The sequence below is a fragment of the Pelophylax lessonae genome, assembly GCF_965119305.1.
Source record: "Pelophylax lessonae genome assembly, chromosome: 1".
NCBI lineage: Eukaryota > Metazoa > Chordata > Amphibia > Anura > Ranidae > Pelophylax > Pelophylax lessonae.
In genome coordinates, this window is record NC_138768.1 from 729,300,011 (window position 1) to 729,319,195 (window position 19,185).

The 19,185-nt window shown below is 43.0% G+C and overlaps 1 protein-coding gene across 3 annotated transcripts in view; it reads left to right on the forward strand.

Moving 5' to 3' along the window:
• The window catches only part of CNOT7 (CCR4-NOT transcription complex subunit 7), a 102,276-nt gene extending 83,397 nt beyond the window's left edge, over nt 1-18,879 (forward strand). For all 3 annotated transcript variants that reach the window (XM_082243048.1, XM_082243049.1, XM_082243050.1), the window contains one exon: nt 17,250-18,879. In XM_082243048.1, coding sequence (XP_082099174.1) covers nt 17,250-17,378 — 129 coding nt within the window. In that variant the 3' untranslated portion in view covers nt 17,379-18,879. The remainder of the gene's footprint in view (nt 1-17,249) is intronic.
• Nucleotides 18,880-19,185: the final 306 nt, after the last annotated feature.

Genomic DNA, 19,185 nt, shown 5'->3' on the forward strand with positions numbered 1-19,185 from the left:
AAGAGTGATTTGTTTTGTATCCCCTCTTCTTATGAAGAGTCCCCAATTGGAACCCAGGAGGCCTCTAATATAGCACCCTCTTTACCTGCAGGCACTAGTTCCTCTAAAAAATGTGGTAATTGGGGTTATAAATCTATAAAGTGATATCGCGCTACAATAAAGTGCTAATAACAAAAAATTGCTGTTCTTTTCAAACAGCAGAAAATGCTGTGCAGTGCAGTGCAAATAACAAAAGTGGCTGTGCTATACAAAGGTGCAATAATTAAAAGGGTTGAAGAAATTACTGAATATATCAACAAATCAATCAACATAAAATATATGTGTCCATATGACTCCTTAGAATGAACACTAAAATAACATGTCAAAATCAGCTTAATCGCATCAATTGAAAAGATAAATCAAAAGTGCAAGGTGCTAGTCCATTAAAGCGATTTCAAGTGAATAAACAGTCTCTAAAGTGCCAAAATAAGTGTAGCTGCCGCAATGGATCATTCAGGTGCTCACGATCCCACCACCAGTGATGGATGGCCTCTCACCTTTATAATTTGACCAGTGTTTCACCACTAGGTCAAAAACCGCTTTATAGTATCCCCAGACAAATGGGCAGACCGATCCTCTCATTAGGTCCTGAGTGCTCCCTGGTTGCTGCACAGATAATTAGGGTGGCCCTGTCCTCACTGTATTTCCCCAGTCTCCCTTATAAAACGGGAATAAATGGAAAACAAATCTAGTGCTCTCTGTATAAAAGGTATTTATTAAATAATCCAAATATTAAAACTCACATTCGTAGGCACATAAGCTGTGCGGGCTGGGTAGGCATTGAATCGGTTTAGGAGATGCAGGAGAAGTTGTGTCCTGTAGCTGGATCTCGCCCGTGGTGTCTCCGCCCCCTAGACGCATATCGTCAGGTGCTGATGGGCGTGTGACTTCCTCAGTAGGAACCCATCAGCACCTGACGATACGACTCTAGGGGGCGGAGACACCACGGGCGAGATCCAGCTACAGGACACAACTTCTCCTGCATCTCCTAAACCGATTCAATGCCTACCCAGCACGCACAGCTTATGTGCCTACGAATGTGAGATTTAATATTTGGATTATTAAATAAATACCTTTTATACAGAGAGCACTAGATTTGTTTTCCATTTATTCCCATTTTATGACGGAGACTGGGGAAATACAGTGAGGACAGAGCCACCCTAATTATCTGTGCAGCAACCAGGGAGCACTCAGGACCTAATGAGAGGATCGAGTCTACCCATTTGTCTGGGGATACTATAAAGCTGTTTTTGACCTAGTGGTGAAACACTGGTCAAATTAAAAGGTGAGAGGCCATCCATCACTGGTGGTGGGATCGTGATCACCTGAATGATCCATTGCAGCAGCTGCACTTATTTTGGCACTATAGAGACTGTTTATTAACTTGAAATCACTTTAATGGACTAGCACCTTGCACTTTTGATTTATCTTTTCAATTGATGCGATTAAGCTGATTTTGACATGTTATTTTAGTGTTCGTGCTAAGGAGTCATATGGACACATATATTTTATGTTGATTGATTTGTTGATATATTCAGTAATTTCTTCAACCCTTTTAATTATTGCACCTTTGCACAGCAACTTTTGTTATTTGAACTGCACAGCATTTTTTGCTGTTCGAATAGAACAGCAATTTTTTGTTATTAGCACTTTATTGTAGCGCGATATCACTTTATATATTTATTGATTTTATGTATAGTGATTCACCACTTTGATATTGCAGCCACAATATTTTTTGATCAATACTTTATTTATTTAGTTGCGCTGATATACATTACACGTTTTTAGCAATTGCGGTGATAGACTACCTAGCTATTACAGATGTATTAACAAACTGGCTGGTAAAGAGGCCTCAGGGTTAATGAAAGATTTTCTTAAATCTATGCAAGAAGAAATGTTAGGCACTATACAGTCCTTTCGCTCCTCTGTTTTCTTCCCCTCAGGTTATAGATCCAGGTGAGCTAGCTCCTAAGGAGGGCCTGTCTTCTCAAGAGTTCAATTTCCAAGGTAGGCCCATCTGCCTTTCTGCCGGTATCATAGGGTCTTCCTCCTGCTCAAGCAAGGGAAGAGGAAGGTTTAGAAAATGCAGAAAGTCAGGCAAATTCTCAGCCTAGCTCTGGGGACGAGGGCGAGGTGGACCCAGATAGTGAGGTAGAAGAGGCCAAACGGAATAGGAATTTATTTGGTTTGGAAGGCCTACAGGGACTCCTTTTAAGCCGTCTATTCTTCAGAGGAGACCCCAGAACCCCCTAAAGAGACTTTGGCACAGGATGAAATGTACAAAGGGTAAGGAAAAAACCTATCTAGAGTTTTACCGTTTCATAGTGGCATATCTTCATCTCCAGGGAATAGCCTTAATTCCTTATCTGGACGATCTATGATCTTTGGTCCATCTGCGGACCAAGTGAACTCAAACACCCAGAGGGTGCTAATAGTTCTGCAGAAACTAGGCTGGTTAATCAGCATGGAAAAATCCTCCCTGGAGCCAGCCCAGGTTCAGACCTACTTAGGGTACCGGATAGAGTCACGGGTACAGAGTCTTTTTCTCCCGGGGGAAAAGGTGGAAAAGATAGTCTCTTCGGTGAGAGCCTTAAAGAACGCCCCCTCGTGCTCCAGGAGAGATATCCTGAGAGTTTTGGGGCTCATGACAGCCAGCATCCCAGCGGTAGTCTGGGCGCAGTTTCACTCAAGGGACCTTCAATTCTTCCACCTTTCCTCCTGCGACAGGAAGGTCGAGTCCCTGGACGAAATAGTTCTCCTCACCCCTCAGGTAAAAGCATCCCTAAAGTGGTGGTTAAATCCAAGCAATCTGGAAAAAGGCAGACCTTGGGGTCAGTAGAACCCTCTGAAGGTCACCACGGATGCAAGCACTTGGGGGTGGGGGGCTCACCTAGAAGGAGCCCAAGCTCAGGGCATCTGGGACAAGGAAGTAGCCCAGTCCTCCTCCAACTTCAGAGAGCTGAGAGCGGTGAGCGAAGCCCTGAAAGCCTTCAAAAGTTCTATCCTGGGAATGGAGATTCAGGTTTTCTCCGACAATGCTACAACAGTAGCTTACCTAAACCACCAAGGAGGTACCAGGTCAAGACCCCTCTTGGTGCTAGCCCAGGAAATCCTAGGCTGGGCCGAAGAGAGAGTGATCTCCCTGATGGCCATCCATAAAAAGGGGGCAAACAACGGGGAAGCAGACTTCCTCAGTCGTCATCCCATAAGACAAGGGGAATGGGAGTTAAATCCCAAAGTATTTCAGACGCTAATCCAAAACGTCGGGTGCCCAGAAATAGATCTATTCGCCAGTCTACAGAACAGGAAGGTAAAAGGGTTCTTTTCCCTAGCACAGGAAAAAGGGATGTTGGGCTTAGATTCTCTGGCCCAAACATGGCAGTTCGAGTTAGCGTATGCCTTTCCCCCTCTAACTCTGATTCCTTGAGTTTTACAGAAGCTCAGTCGTTCCCCGGGCCTCTGCCTCCTCCTGATTGCCCCTTGGTGGCCAAGGAAGACTTGGTTTGCAACCCTAAAAGCTTTAGCGGTAGCTCCTCCTTGGAAGCTTCCGAACCTCCCAGACCTGCTGTCACAGGGGCCAGTTTGGCATCCAAAACCAGAGTTCATCCAACTGACGGCCTGGTTAGTAAGTGCCAGATCCTTAAATTAAAAGGCTGTTCAGACAAAGTGATAGATACTCTTACTGAGCAGGACGCCCATAACGAGAAAAATATACCTTAAAGTTTGGAAAACTTTTTGTACTTGGCGAAGGCAGAAGCAAACTTCCTCTGCCTCTGTCCCCATAATCTTGGAATTTTTACAAGATGGGGTAGAAAAGGGTGTGGCAGTTAAAACCTTTCTTGTACAAATAGCAGCTCTCTCAGTTTTTTTAGACACAGGACTTGCGAAAGAGCCTTTAGTTAAGAAATTTTTGTTAGCCAGGAATAGAGCTACCCCTGTCATCAGAAACAGGTTCCTTCCTTGGGACCTGACTAGGGTTCTAGAGGTAAAAGTAAATACAATTAGTCAGAGGTAGTCTCGGTTATGACCCAGATCAGAGAACTGGAGGGATACCAGACTTCCACCTTGTTAAATATTTGGGATTTTCAAGGGCTGTGATATGATCTGTAAGGCTATAGAGAAATAGAAAACTGCATTTTTATAAAAATAGAACCGCTTTAAAGTAAAGTGCAAAAACATACATTTTTAAAGACGTAATTGACAAAGAATTACATGTCCAAACATTGTTCCAAAGATAGGCAGAAGTACAGATCACAGAGGTCCTACATGTTTCTCCGAGGTATAAGTCCTCATATAATGGCTTCTTCAGGGACCAAATGCTTGTAATCATATTACTAATTCTAGATGGTAAAACATAATGTAAGTCATTAAGAAACACAAAGGGTACAGGAGAGTCATATGTACAAACAGACGCTGTTAAGTACAACAAAAATAACCCTCACATAATGTAGCCAGTGTCCCTACTCCTAGACCTAAATATAGTGCTTACCATTTCATAAATAATGTGACATCTGCTGAAAGAGATGGCAACCCATGGTGTAAAGGCATGGCCTGGATGCTGACCCGGTGAAAGCCAGATGGTAAGGTCCGGCAAAAACCGGGGTACCCAAAGATGGTGGGCACTGGACCGGGCTACAGTCCGCAGGTGGAGAAAGTAAATCCAGGGGGATAAGGGAATAAATTTGCCTATAAAATACAAAGAGAAAATGGGGGCAAAATATGTGCCCTGATCAATGGGTGTTGTAATCATTTTGCCACTCAGAGAAAAGGGGGTGTAAGCCATCACGGGGGAAAAGGAGCCATGTAATATAGTATCCTTACCAGCAAGTGGAAAGGAAAACAAAGGTGATCTATAGGAGCAATCAGCTAGTCAAAAGAACGTAAGGAGGCAAGAAAACATACCCCCCCAAAGTAATAATCACCGCCGAAACACACATGATACATAAAGTCCAAAAGATCCCAAACTGGCATGCAGCCAGTACTATTGAGTGCTTACAGCAGAGTGCCAAACCTATTATAAGTAACCAACACGCATAGGGTATGGTAAGTATTATTGAATGCAAGTGCAATGTCAAACAATCAACTCACCAATAGTAGAAAAAAAAATAACGTTCCTCAAATTAAATTTGGAGCTTCCTATCCCTTGGTCCGGCGTGCAGAGGGAGCCATGTTCCGGCTTCCTGCTCCGCCACGGACCTATATGTAGGCCGATCCCACCGGAAGTGACGCAGCCCTAAGCCGGCCTCCGAATGTCACTTCTGGGGCGGGCGCCATCTTGCGGATCGTAACCAGTGTGGACTGCAAACAAAGCGGCCACACGCTAGGAGCGAACCGCACAAATGTCCGCCCAGGTGAGTAGGCGGACTCAGTTATCCAAGGAGATACAGATGAAAAAGCCTCTCCCTCCCCCAGCTTGGCGCCCGAGTGCACACCGAAAAGGGGTATCGCAGAGGCCTATGCCAAAATTCCCACCATGGGAGAAAGGCAGCACGATGTCTTACATAATGCACAGTTTACAACTTATAAAAAATAAAATCCTAAACATTCATCAGAACAAAACAGAACATCAAAATATATTTGTATATTATACATCAGAATAATAAATCTTTATTGTGTAACACCTAAAACGCACCTGCATATTCAAAAATATACAGATGGTACCTGAGGATAAACAAGGGAGGGAACACAGGAAGGGAAAAAGGGGAGGGAAGGGGAAGAGACACAGAAAAAGAATATTGGAAAGTAAATGAAGACCAGCCTATTCCAAGAATGGTTTAAAGGATAAGGCTGTGTTCAAGCCAGAGGATTGTGTAGCTTGTAATTGATAGATCCACTTGGTTTCACATTTTTAAATGGAATTGTCAAAATTTCCACCCTTAGGGTTCTGCTTGATGGTTTCCAACACTGAAAATTGGATAGTATAGGGGTCAAAGCCGTGGTTGAGACTCACATGTTTGCAGATGGGGGTGTATACAAGGCCAGCGTCGATGTAATATAGGTGGTCATGTATACGGCAAGAGAAGGCCCTTTTGGTCTTACCAATATAAAAGGACCCACAGACACAGCTGGCCAGGTATACAACACTCTCCGTGCGGCAGGTAGCATAAAAGCGGGGTTTAAGAACTCCTGAACGTGGGAGGGGAAGTGAATTTCCCTCCCTATCCCAAGGACACTGTGCACAATTACCGCAACGATATGGGCCAAAACCACCAGTCGCACCTTCCAAAGTCTCTTCATGCCCCTGGTAGTGACTGTGAACCAGTTTGTCTCTGAGGGATGGGGCTCTACGATATATTATCTCGGGTGACTGACGAATATATTTTGATAGAATCTTATCAGTAAGAAAATGTCAGTTTCTGTCAAGTACACCTCGGATCAACTGATAATGGGAGTTGTACTTTGTGATAATTTTGGTGGTACTATTCGATTTTTTGGCCCTTGAGACGAAAATAAGATTGTCTCTCGACTAAACAATGGTTCTATTATATGCCTTTTTTAAGGTCTATCTACTATAGCCTCGTGCCAATAACCGTAGTTTTAAATCCTTGGCTTCCCGTTTAAAATCACTGTCCATGGCGCAATCGTGCCGGATCCTGAGATATTGGGAATAAGGAATACTCCTCACAAGTGGACGTGGATGGCCACTTGTGGAGTGAAGGATGGTATTCCCCGCTGTTACCTTACGGTACAGGGAGGTATGTAATGTACCATCCTCATTGATAAATACCAAGGTATCCAAAAAAGGAATACTGTTGGCATCGTATTGGACAGTGAATTTTAAATTGTAGTTGTTGCCTGATATATATTCCACAAAGGCAAGCAGCTCAGTCGAGGTACCTGTCCAGACGATGAGTACGTCATCGATGTATCTGCGTCACAAAGCAAGGTGGCGCAGATACATTGAAGCACCATCGTCTGAAAACAGCTCCCTTTCCCATACCCCCCCAGGTACAGGTTGGCGTACGATGGGGCACAAGATGTCCCCATCGCCACCCCCTGTACCTGGAGGTAGGTGACGCCGCCAAACGTGAAAATTTTGGAGCGGAGTATATGGTCCAGGAGCTGGATAACAAAATCTGCCATGGGCCATTTAGTCTGTACTTGTTCTCTAAGGAACATAGAAATCACCTCAACCCCTTTTAGAATGAGGTGTGCTCGAATAGAGCGCCTCAATGTCCATGGCAACTAGTAATGAACCTTCCGGTACAGTGAGACCTTCCACAACTCTAAGGAGCTCCAATGTATCTTTAAGATACGATGGCAGTCTAACCACATGCGGACGAAGCTGGTCATCCACAAATTGACTAGCTGGTTCAGTGTGGGAGCCCATACCCGAGACAATCGGGTGACCTGGTGGCTTATCAAGGCATTTGTGCACCTTGGGGAGTGAATAAAATGTTGGGAAGATGGGCAATTTTACATATAGGAAATTATATAGATCCTGATCAAAAATATAGACTTAAAGCGTATCCCAAATTGATCAATAGCAGCCTGAGAGACTGGTACATACAACTTGCGATTAGATAAGATTTTCAAACACATATCCTCGTATTGGTGCCTGTCCATAACAACCACGTTGCCATCCTTAACAACCACGTTGCCATCCTTGTCAGAGGGTTTGATGACAACGTGGTCGGTATGGATCAGTCCGTCTAAGGCCAGTCTCTGTGAGGACGAGAGATTAGGGAATCTCTCGATGGGTAATCTGAGATTCTCTATATCCCTGATAGTTTGTTTTAGGAAAGCCCATATTGCTGGGCACGTTTGGAGCTTGGTAAATTTGGTAAATTTGTCCTTGAATCTTCTGGAGGCTGGCTTATCATCTTCACTCTCATCATCTGACGATGAGGAATCTGATCCACGATCTCCAGAAGCGGTTTCATTTTCATCTAGTAATTGGATGAGTATTTTTAGGGCACGGAAGTCCTGGGCTTTGAACCCTCTGTAAAGGTCTTCGTCGAGTGTGGTGACTGACCCTCTTTCCTTATCGAAAATGTACTTAAAGGTGAGATTTCTAGTGAAGAGATGAATATCTTTAACTAATTCAAATTTGTTCAAGTTGAAGGGGGCAAAGACTTAAACCTAGTTGAAGTGTTTCCATCTCTCTTTGGATAGCTGATAGGATGATATATTGATAATATCTAGTGGAGTTGGACCAGGTTGAGACTGTTCCTCCATATCTGAGCTAGCATCTTGGTTAGCAAGGATAGAACTTGTTGACATTGTAATTGAAGTAGATAATTCATTCGAAAGTGTCTGTGCCGCATACTGAGTGATATTGTTGGGGATTCCTATTGTTGTGACAGTGCAGGGTGTTTGATAATGTATGGGTCGAGTGTGCCCAGTCTCTTTTCTTCCATGTGAGAATGGGGGAGTGGAGTCCCCAAAGGGGGCCCCAAAGGGAGATCCCTGGGAGGGGGCTCAAAATGTCCTCTTCCTCCTTTGGGGATGGCTCCCAATTGCCATGGAATGGTGAGTGTGGATCTATTGTCCTGACCGGACGATGGTGTATGTGTGCTCAAATTAATAGCTGTTGTAGTGGTCGGAGTAGATTGTGGTGAGAAAGCTCGTTTCTTACTGTGTTTATCTTCATTATGTGATGTGTCCCCACTACCTCCATTGGTACGTTTTATTTATCAATGAGGATGGGGTACATTACATACCTTCTTGTACCGTAAGGTATCAGCGGGGAATACCCTCCTTCACTCCACAAGTGGCCATCCACGTTCACTTGTGTGGAGTATTCCTTATTCCCAATATCTCAGGATCCGGTGCAATTGCGACATGGACAGTGATTTTAAACGGGAAGCCAAGGCCTTACAACTACAGTTATTGGCATGAGGCTATAGTAGAAAGACCTTAAAAAGGGCACATAATAGAACCATTGTTCAGTCGAGAGACAATCTTATTTTCGGCTCAAGGGACAGAAAATCCAATAATAGCACCAAAATTATCACAAAGTATAACTCCCATCATCAGTTGATCCGAGGTGTACTTGACCGGAACTGGCATTTTCTTACTGATGATACGATTCTATCAAAATATATTCGTCAGGCACCCGAGATTGTATATCGTAGAGCCCCATCCCTCAGAGACAAACTGGTTCACAGTCACTACCAGGGGCATGAAGAGACTTTGGAAGGTGCGACTGGTGGTTTTGGCCCATATCATTGCGGTAATTGTGCACAGTGTCCTTGGGTTAGGGAGGGAAATTCACTTCCCCTCCCACGTGGAGGAGTTCTTAAACCCCGCTTTTATGCTACCTGCCGCACGGAGGGTGTTGTATACCTGGCCAGCTGTGTCTGTGGGTCCTTTTATGTTGGCAAGACCAAAAGGGCCTTCTCTCGCTGTATACATGACCACCTATATTACATCGATGCTGGCCTTGTATACACCCCCATCTGCAAACATGTGGGTCTCAACCACGGCTTTGACTCCTTTACTATCCAATTTTCAGTGCTGGAAACCATCAAGCAGAACCCTAGGGGTGGCAATTTTGACAATTCCATTTTAAAATGTGAAACCAAGTGGATCTATCAGTTACAAGCTACACAATTACGTGGCTTGAACACAGCCTTTTCCTTGCCATTCTTGGAATAGGCTGGTCTTCATTTACTTTCCAATATTCTTTTTCTGTGTCTCTTCCCCTTCCCTCCCCTTTTTCCCTTCCTGTGTTCCCTCCCTTGTTTATCCTCAGGTACCATCCGTATATTTTTGAATATGCAGGTGCATTTTAGGTGTTACACAATAAAGATTTATTATTCTGATGTATAATATACAAATATATTTTGATGTTCTGTTTTGTTCTGATGAATGTTTAGAATTTGATTTTATAAGTTGTAAACTGTGCATTATGTAAGACATCGTGCTGATTGTGCTTTCTCCCATAGTGGGTCTTTTTGCATAGGCCTCTGCGATACCCCTTTTCGTTGTGCATCTGTATCTCCTTAGTTTCCCGAGTCCGCCTACTCACCTGGGCGGACCTGTTGCCACTTTGTTTGCGGTCCACGCTGGTTACGATCCGCAAGATGGCGCCCACACCGGAAGTGACATTCGGAGGCCGGTTTAGGGCCGTGTCCCTTCCGGTGGGATCGGCCTACATATAGGTACGTGGCGGAGCAGGAAGCCAGACATGGCTCCCTCTGCACGCCGAACCAAGGGATAGGAAGCTCCAAATTTAATTTGAGGAACGTTTTTTCTACTATTGGTGAGTTGATTGTTTGACCTTGCACTTGCAATCAATAATACTTACCATACCCTATGCATGTTGGTTATTTATAATATGTTTGGCACTCTGCTGTAAGCACTCACTTAATAGTACTGGTTCCATGCCGGTTTGAGATCTTTTGGACTTTTTTATGTATCGTGTGTTTCGGCGGTGATTATTACTTTGGGGGGTATGTTTTCCGCCTCCTTATGTTCTTTTCACTAACTGATTGCTTCTATAGACCACCTTTGTTTTCCTTTCCACTTGCTGGTGAGGATACTATATTATATGTCTCCTTTTTCCCGGTGATGGATTACACCCCCTTTTCTCTGAGTGCCAAAATGATTACAGCAACGCCCATTGATCAGGGTGCATATTTTGCCCCCATTCTCTCTTTGTATTTTATAGGCAAATTTATTCCCTTATCCCCTGGACTTACTTTCTCCACCTGCGGACTGTAGCCCGGTCCAGTTCCCACCATCTTTGGGTACCCCGGTTTTTGCCAGACCTTACCATCTGGCTTTCACCGGGTCAGCATCCAGGCCGTGCCTTTACACCATGGGTTGCCATCTCTTTCAGCAGATGTCACATTGTTTATGAAATGGCAAGCACTATATTTAGGTCTAGGAGTAGGAACACTGGCTATCATATGGGGGTTATTTTTGTTGTACTTAACAGTGTCTGTTTGTACATATGACTCTCCTGTACCCTTTGTGTTTCTGTAATGACTTACATGTTTTACCATCTAGAATCAGTAATATGATTACAAGCATTTGGTCCCTGAAGAAGCCATTATATGAGGACTTCTACCTCGACGAAACATGTAGGACCTCTGTGATCTGTACTACTGCCTATCTTTCGAACAATGTTTGGACATGTAATTCTTTGTCAATTACGTCTTTTAAAATGTATGTTTTTGCACTTCAAATAAAGCTGTTCTATTTTTATACAAATGCAGTTTTCTATTTCTCTATAGCCTTACAGACCATATCAAAACCCTTGAAAATGCCAAATATTTAGCAAGGTGGAAGTCTGGTATCCCTCCAGTTCTCTGATCTGGGTTATTACCGAGACTACCCCTGACTAATTTTATTTACTTTTCCCAATTATCTAGGGATGTGGATGTGACTGGCTGGTAATGTGAGCCAACATCTCTCACTTAACGTATATAGGGTTCTAGAGGTGTTCTCTGGAAACCCTTTTTAACCCATAGAAGAGGTTCCCATTAAGTTTTTGTCCCTAAAACTTGCCTTCCTGTTACATAGTTACATAGTTGGTGAGATTGAATAAAGACAATAGTCCATCCAGTTCAACCTGTGTAGGTGTGTGTGGCTGTAATCATCTCACATACCCCTGAATGTTCTGATCCTTGAGATGTACATCTAATAGTCTTTTGAAAGCCACCATACTACCCGCAGAAACCACTTCTTGTGGTAGAGAATTCCACAGTCTTGTAGCCCTAACAGTAAAGAACCCCCCACGTTGCCTGAGGTTAAAACGCTTCTCCTCTAATCGCATTGTGTGCCCCCGAGTCCTCATGCAATCCCTTCGACTGAACAGCTTTTTTTCTAAGCTGAGATCCCCATTGAGATATTTAAAAATTGCTATCATGTCCCCCCTCAGGCGTCTCTTCTCCAGGGAGAATAAATCAAGTGATTGGAGACGCTCTTCATAATCAAGGTCCTCCAATCCCCTAATTAATTTAGTTGCCCTTCTCTGTACTATCTCCAGCTCCAACACATCTCTTCTGAGGACTGGCGACCAGAACTGGACAGAATACTCCAGATGAGGTTGGCCCAGAGTTTTATAAAGTGGAAGGATTATAGTCTTATCTCTGGAAAACATCCCTTTCTTTATGCATGCTAATATTCTGCTAGCCTTGGTAGCCGCCGCTTGACATTGCATGCTGTTGCCTAGTCTATCATCAACCAAGACTCCCAGATCCTTCTCCATTTTTGATTCCCCCAAGGGTTCCCCTCCTAACGTGTATTGTGCTTTTATGTTTCTAGTCCCCAAGTGCACCTTACACTTCTCCACGTTAAACCTCATTTGCCAAGTCGTTGCCCACTCCGTTATTTTGTCCAGGTCATTCTGTAGGATATCTGCTTCTTGCTGTGCAGTTATTGCCCTGCCTAATTTTGTGTCATCAGCAAAAACTGATATCGAACTACTGTTAGCTGTCACTACAGCCAGGAGAGTAGGAGATTTACAAGGTCTTTTTATTAAAGAACCATTTATGTTGATCTTCCCAGATAGGATTATTCTCAGGCCAGATCCCTTATATCTGCCCAAGGTGGCATCTTCCTTTCACAGGAAGCAGGAAATAATTTTATTATCCTTTTGTGGTAATCCGAAGAATTAAAAATAAATGAAATCTCACTGTTTAGATATGAGGAGGGGCCTCCTCACTTATTTAGAGAGGACCAGGGAGTTTGAGATCTAATCCTCTTCTGATCCTCTACCCTGGACCAAGAAAAGGACTGCAGGCTTCAAAACCTTCAGTCTCTAGGTGGATTAGACAAGCCATTGCCATGTCTGAGGTTTCAGGTGTTCCTGCTCTAGCAAAGCTGAAAGCACATTCAACAAGAGCCCTGGCAACATCCTTGGCCGAAAAAGCTGGAGCTTGCTGGGAACAGATCCGCAATGCAGCCACCTGGTCCAGCCATGACACGTTTCTGAAGCACTACCAAGTGGAGGTGCTGTCTCAGCAAGACCTAGCATTTTGCCGAAAGGTACTGCAGGCAGTGGTCCCACCCTAAGGTAGGCCTATGGTTACTCTATTATCCTCTCATATGTTTGCCATCCTGTAAGGTGAGAGGAGAAAACCGGACGTTAGACTTGCAGGTAACGGTGTTTCTACTAACCTAATAGGACGGCAGGCCTACTTCTCGCCCTGTTAAAAGGGTGTGGTAAGAATGTATAATATAGGTGGTAAGTACCTAAGTGATTGTACATCCCTTGTGAATTGGTTGTGGAAGCTACTTTTTTACAACTGAGGGATAAGGGGAAGGGTGGGGCATTTTAATAAGCTGTGAACTGATTGTGTTTCCTGTAGGGAGGAACCTATCTCTCATATGTTTGCCATCCTGGAAGGTTCGTAGAAACACTGTTACCGGTAAGTCTAACGGCCGGTTTTTAATTCAGTTCAGCCCTTGTCCTTTTAATAGCCAGACTATCTTCTAGCAGATTTTAAAAGAGTGCAACACTGATGAGCTGCAACCTATGAGCCTGCCTAATCACCCAACTACAGCACCCAGAGCCAGAAACATGGTAAAAAATTAGGTCTGAATGATTCATGGTGCCATTACTCCCCTTCTGGTCAAATCTTACCCAGATTAGTAGATAGCACTATACTATTTGAATATGACTATATAGGCAGCTGAAAGATATATAGGCGGCACAGTGGTGTAGTGGTTAGCACTTTCACCTAGCAGCAAGAGGGTCGCTGGTTTAAATCCCAACCACGACACTACCTGCCTGGAGTTTGCATGTTCTTCTTGTGCCTGTGTGGGTTTCCTCCGGGTACTCCCGTTTCCTCCCACACTCCAAAGACATGCTGATAGGTTAATTGGATCATGTATTAAAAAATATAAAAAAAAAAAATTGGCCCTACTATGTATGTATGAATGTGAGTTAAGGACCTTAGATTGTAAGCTCCTTGAGGGCAGGGACTGATGTGAATGTGCAATGTATATGTAAAGCGCTGCGTAAATTGACAGTGCTATATAAGTACCTGAAATAAATAGTTAAAGGGATTGTAAAGGCAGAAGGTTTTTTTTATCCTAATGCATTCTCTGCAATAAAAGAAAAAAACCTTCTGTGTGCAGTAGCCCCCCTCAGCCCCTCTAATACTTACCCAAGCCCATCTTTATCCAGCGATGTTGCAGGAGTTTCTCAGCTGCCTAGGACTGCCTAGGACTCCCCTCCTCATTGGCTTAGACAGCAACGATTGGCTCCCACTGCTGTCAATCAAAATTATTCAACCAATCAGGAGACAGAGATGGCAGGGTCGGGTAGCGGCTCCGTTTCTAAATGGACACATGGAGCTGTGACTCGGCTTGGGTGCCGCCATAGCAAGCTGCTTGCTGTGGGGTTACTCAACAGGAGGGAGGGCCAGGAGAGAAGAGGGACCCGAGAATAGGGCAGGTAAGTATAATATGTTTTTGTTTTTTTTGTTTTTTTAACAAGACTTTACAATCAATTTAGGCAACAGTTAAAAGAAAAACGTTTGTTCTGTTAATTATGAACAGACTTTATTTTATCAATTAAATGAACTATAAATATACAGAACTATTACTTTATTATGATATAGATTATTACTTTAAAGAATAACAGCATTATGGCTGGGTTTACTTATTTGCATAGCAGGAATTCTTATGGCACCCAAACACACCTTGTACCTAATACAACAAGTGTATTATAGCGCACAACACCACATTATATAGCACCATAGTGCGTTGTGGTGAGCCTTGAAAGTGCATTGTGTTAATGCACTGCAAATGTGTGAAACTGATCAAAAGCTTTAAAAAAACAGAGGAAGACTAAGAAATATATTGAGGCAAAATCAGGCAAGGTGCAACAAAATAAAGAATAATAAGTCAAATGAGATGCAGCTGAAGATGAAAAGTCCCAGCATGATGTAATCTTGCATACAAATAAACAGTCCCCCTTATTTACACTAGCATTTTTCTGTACTGGCTCAGGGCAGTTTACTGCTAGGACACATAGAAAACAATTGCTTGCTATCTGCTCAGTTCACAGCACAACACTGTTGTGTGATATGTTGTGCAGTGCATAAAAATACAGGCATGCTGCATTCCTCTACAGCACACTGAATAGCAGCACACTGCTGTGCGGAGACATGAATGAAGTCTCCCTTCATGTGAGTCATACAATGTTAACAAGAAAAAAGTAAACCGTTTGACTCCCTGACAGATATTGTACTGATGGCTACCACACAGTGAAACCGTGCATTTTACCATGCAGGCTAGTGTGAACCGGCCCTTTCCAATACCATAAAATAACATATAACATGCTCCGTGGGAAATCCTGAGCCAAGTCCAGCTGTGTACGGCAGAAGTGAGAGATCTCTTCTTTAACCTCCCTGGTAGTATTCCCGAGTGTAGCTTGGGGTTCACTTTTAGTACCAAAAGCGGTAACCCCGAGCCACACTCGGGATTACCCCAAAACGTTACTCACCTTCCCTGCGGTCCCCCGCCGTCCTCCCCGTCCTCCTCACAGTCTCTCCCCGCTCTGTGCACGGCCGATTGCCGGCACCTGTCTTCTGGTTCCCTCCCTGTGAGCGTTGCGACGCAGGGGGGTGGAACCGGCGGCAAATTCAAAAGTGTAAAAACCCTAAATGACATGATACAAAGTTGTGATCCTAACGGATTACACTGTATCATGCTATTTCAGCACAGGATTGCACCTGGTGACTTTTCCAGTGCCCTGGCTGTGCCTTTCCAGTGCTTTGTGCCTGGAAAATTTTGAATGACCATGGCATCCAAAAAGCGTTTTTTTTTGCGCAAAAGCGCTTTTAGACAAACTGAAGAACAGGGACAGCGAAACTGAGTTACTTGAAGAACTAAGCGATAGCGATTAGTGGGAAAATTCGTCATCAGGTACGGAAAGTGACGACAGCGACGATTCTGATGTCTCTTTCTGGCACAAAGCTTGTGGAATTTGGGAAGTATATCAAATGATTCTTCACAATTTCCAATGGAGCTTTGTGCCAGAAAGAGACATCAGAATCGTCGATGTCGTCGCTTTCCGTACCTGATGACGAATTTTCCCACGAATCGCTATCGCTCAGTTCTTCAAGTAACTCAGTTTTGCTGTCGCCATTTTCCAGTTCGTCCAAAAGCGCTTTTGCGCAAAAATAATGCTTTTTGGACACCATGGTCATTCTCTATTTTCCAGGCACAAAGAACTGGAAAAGCACAGGCAGGGCACTGGAAAAGTCACCAGGTGAAATCCTGTGGTAAAATGGTATAATACAGTGTAATCGGTTAGGATCATAGCTTTGTTTCATGTCATTTAGTGTATTTACACTTTTGAATTTGCCGCCGGTTCCACCCCCCTGCGTTGCAATGCTCGCAGAGAACGGAACTGGAAGACAAGTGGGGGGCGGCTGGGGATCGCAGGGGAAGGTGAGTTTTAAAATGTAAAACGGATTTCTATTCAAAACAATGTACCCCCCCCCCCCCAGTTTGTGGCCCGATCTAGTGTTTCCATATGAAAATATATATAAAAGAAGCTGTTTCTAAAGCCGGCCATAGATGGAGTTCATCAATTCACTCGATTTTCCCCATCAACTACATTCAGTGTTGATGGGAGAATCCCTCCCACAGAGCCATTATGTTCTTCCAGCAGGGGGAGCCGTCCCCACCAGGAGAACACAGTGATTACTGATAACGGCTATAATAGCCGCTGACAATCTCATGTATTATCCAACAGGCTGGTTGTACCCAAGTAAATCGACTTGAGTACAGTACATTCAGTTTGCCCATACGTGGTTCTAATCTCTGCCAGTCCTTGCTGAACCGGCCAAGATTCAAACAGTCTATGGCCAGCTTAAGAGACAAGTAGGGGAAGGCTATTCCCAACTGCTTTACCCTAATAGTCCCAGCATTTCAGCACTCGCCTCTCCAATGGCAATAGCTTGATGACCTGGTCACCATACAGTTTTTATATTATGTCACAGTTGCGACCTGGCAACCAGGAATTTGTCCAAATGGTCTTACACTGCAAATGTACACGGAATGTGCACTGCTATATTTTAGGAAGAATTCAGGACAAAGGTGTTTTTTTTTTGGTCAGGGTATTGCTTGGGCACAATTGACATTTTAAATGTTCCCTATAACATGGTAAAGCTTTACGTTTTTGGTTCAGGTCTACATTTAGGCTGTCAAAGTGAAAACAATTAGCAATAATATTTTAACATAGCAGTTTAATCATTTTCTGGACTTATTCATCAAAATGTTGTTATAAATTTTTCCTCCAGATGTTCTTTGAAGATCATATAGATGATGCAAAATATTGTGGTCACTTGTATGGCCTAGGATCTGGATCATCGTATGTTCAGAATGGCACAGGAAATGCTTATGAAGAGGAAGCCAACAAGCAATCATGACCTCCAAAGGACATCTAGCACTTTTCATTGCCAAGTTCTATTCCTTTCTCCATGTTTTATCTCTGGGCACATTGGTTGGACATCTGACTCATCTCTCAACAGCATTTACAGTATTTCCTATCCTCTTTTGAACTCATACAGACCCACCTAGCCCTGAAACAGCTTGGTTGCTTAATTTAATTAGATCCATAGCCATCATTATCCCACTGCCTGCCCCAGATGTTTCTTCAGAAGTTTTTATGAAGGTGGTAATCTTACCCTTTGGGGTTGAGGGTGGTACAACCATCTGAACATCTTCGTAGCACTTCCAGGCAGTGTAATAGATGTCAGGTGACCATTTTTCCACCTTTTTGCTTAAGGTGGCCGAAGGGCATTGCAGGTCTTGTTTATCTTTTGATGTCAATTTACCAGCTTTTCACATCTTTAGATTTTTGTGCACCCTCGCTACCAGTCTTATGGAGTAACTTTGGAACAATCAGAAGGGCGTAATTAGGTGCATTATTAAACGCTCTAAAATGTTTATGTATAGTGCAAATGAGGAACCAGTGCATAAAACTAAAACATGAGATGAATCTCCCTTCAGGTTGACAGCTGAATGTAAAGCTGCTAGCTTTCTCAAGCAAAAAAAATCCAACCTCTCCCATTTTTTTTCTTGCACTTGTATGAATCTCAACACTCAACTTTTATCCCTAAATTCGTGTTTACAGTCACCATTTTTATTTTTATGAAATTATATTTATTAGGAGCTTAATTTTGGATCTCCAAAATGAATCGCTGGAAAAAAATATATGGCCTGATAGAAATACTCAGAAAAAGTACAATCGAACCGTTCAGCAAGTAAAAACAAAACTTTAACTGCAGTGGATTTGATGGGGAAAATACAATACACCTTTTGTATTGCTACAGCAATGTATATATTTGTTGCAACAACAAAAAACTAAAATTGTTTGTGGATGGGCATTGATCAGCATATCAGCTGTTGACGAATTATACGGACTATGATGTTACTCAGTCCATTGTTAGCCTTATGGAAGAAGGTGAATAGACAACCTCAAAAGTTCCAGCATTCACCTCTCCCCAGGGTGACTGATCAGCATTGCAGGTCTTGTTGATGCTTTCGTTCCTTTTGACAGTATCTTTTCAATATATATTTTTTATATTGTCAGAGAAGATGTGGAATTATCTTTCATGGCCCTCCCATTCAATGCTGTCATTATATTTTCTTTTCGAGTGGGTTAATGATGCATTCTTATTTCCCTACAAAATTACATGTGTGTTTTTATCCACACACTGTTGACCTCTGTAAAATACATGGAAAGTTGTCATTCACAACTACTTACCTTTATACTTTGTAATAACTTGATTTTTTTTCTTTCCAGATAAGTTACATTGTTGTAACGGTGTGATCTTTTTTAATGCATATAAAAAAAAAAGAAAAAAAAAGTTTGCAAACAAAGGATATTTGTTTTTAGAGCTTTTGTAAATAAAGGCTTAAAAGATATTGGTATGTGGTCCAAATCCTTTCTGGTATGTGGTCGGAATCCATTTTTGACTTTGAACTGAGCAGTGGTCAGAGACTGCTGGATGTTGTCATGCAGGGGTTTATTCTCCTTATTACTAACTTACACTTCTCCCATGTACCTAGTGCTAGATCTGTTTGCTCTGCTTTCTCTTTTTCCATCCAAACAGGAATTTCTGCAGTTGTCAGTATGCTGGCAGAATATATGTGGATGTTTATGAAAGTCGTCTGAGTATAAAAAAATAAGTCTGTTTTTCTTGTATATCAGATATGACACCTTAACTAAAA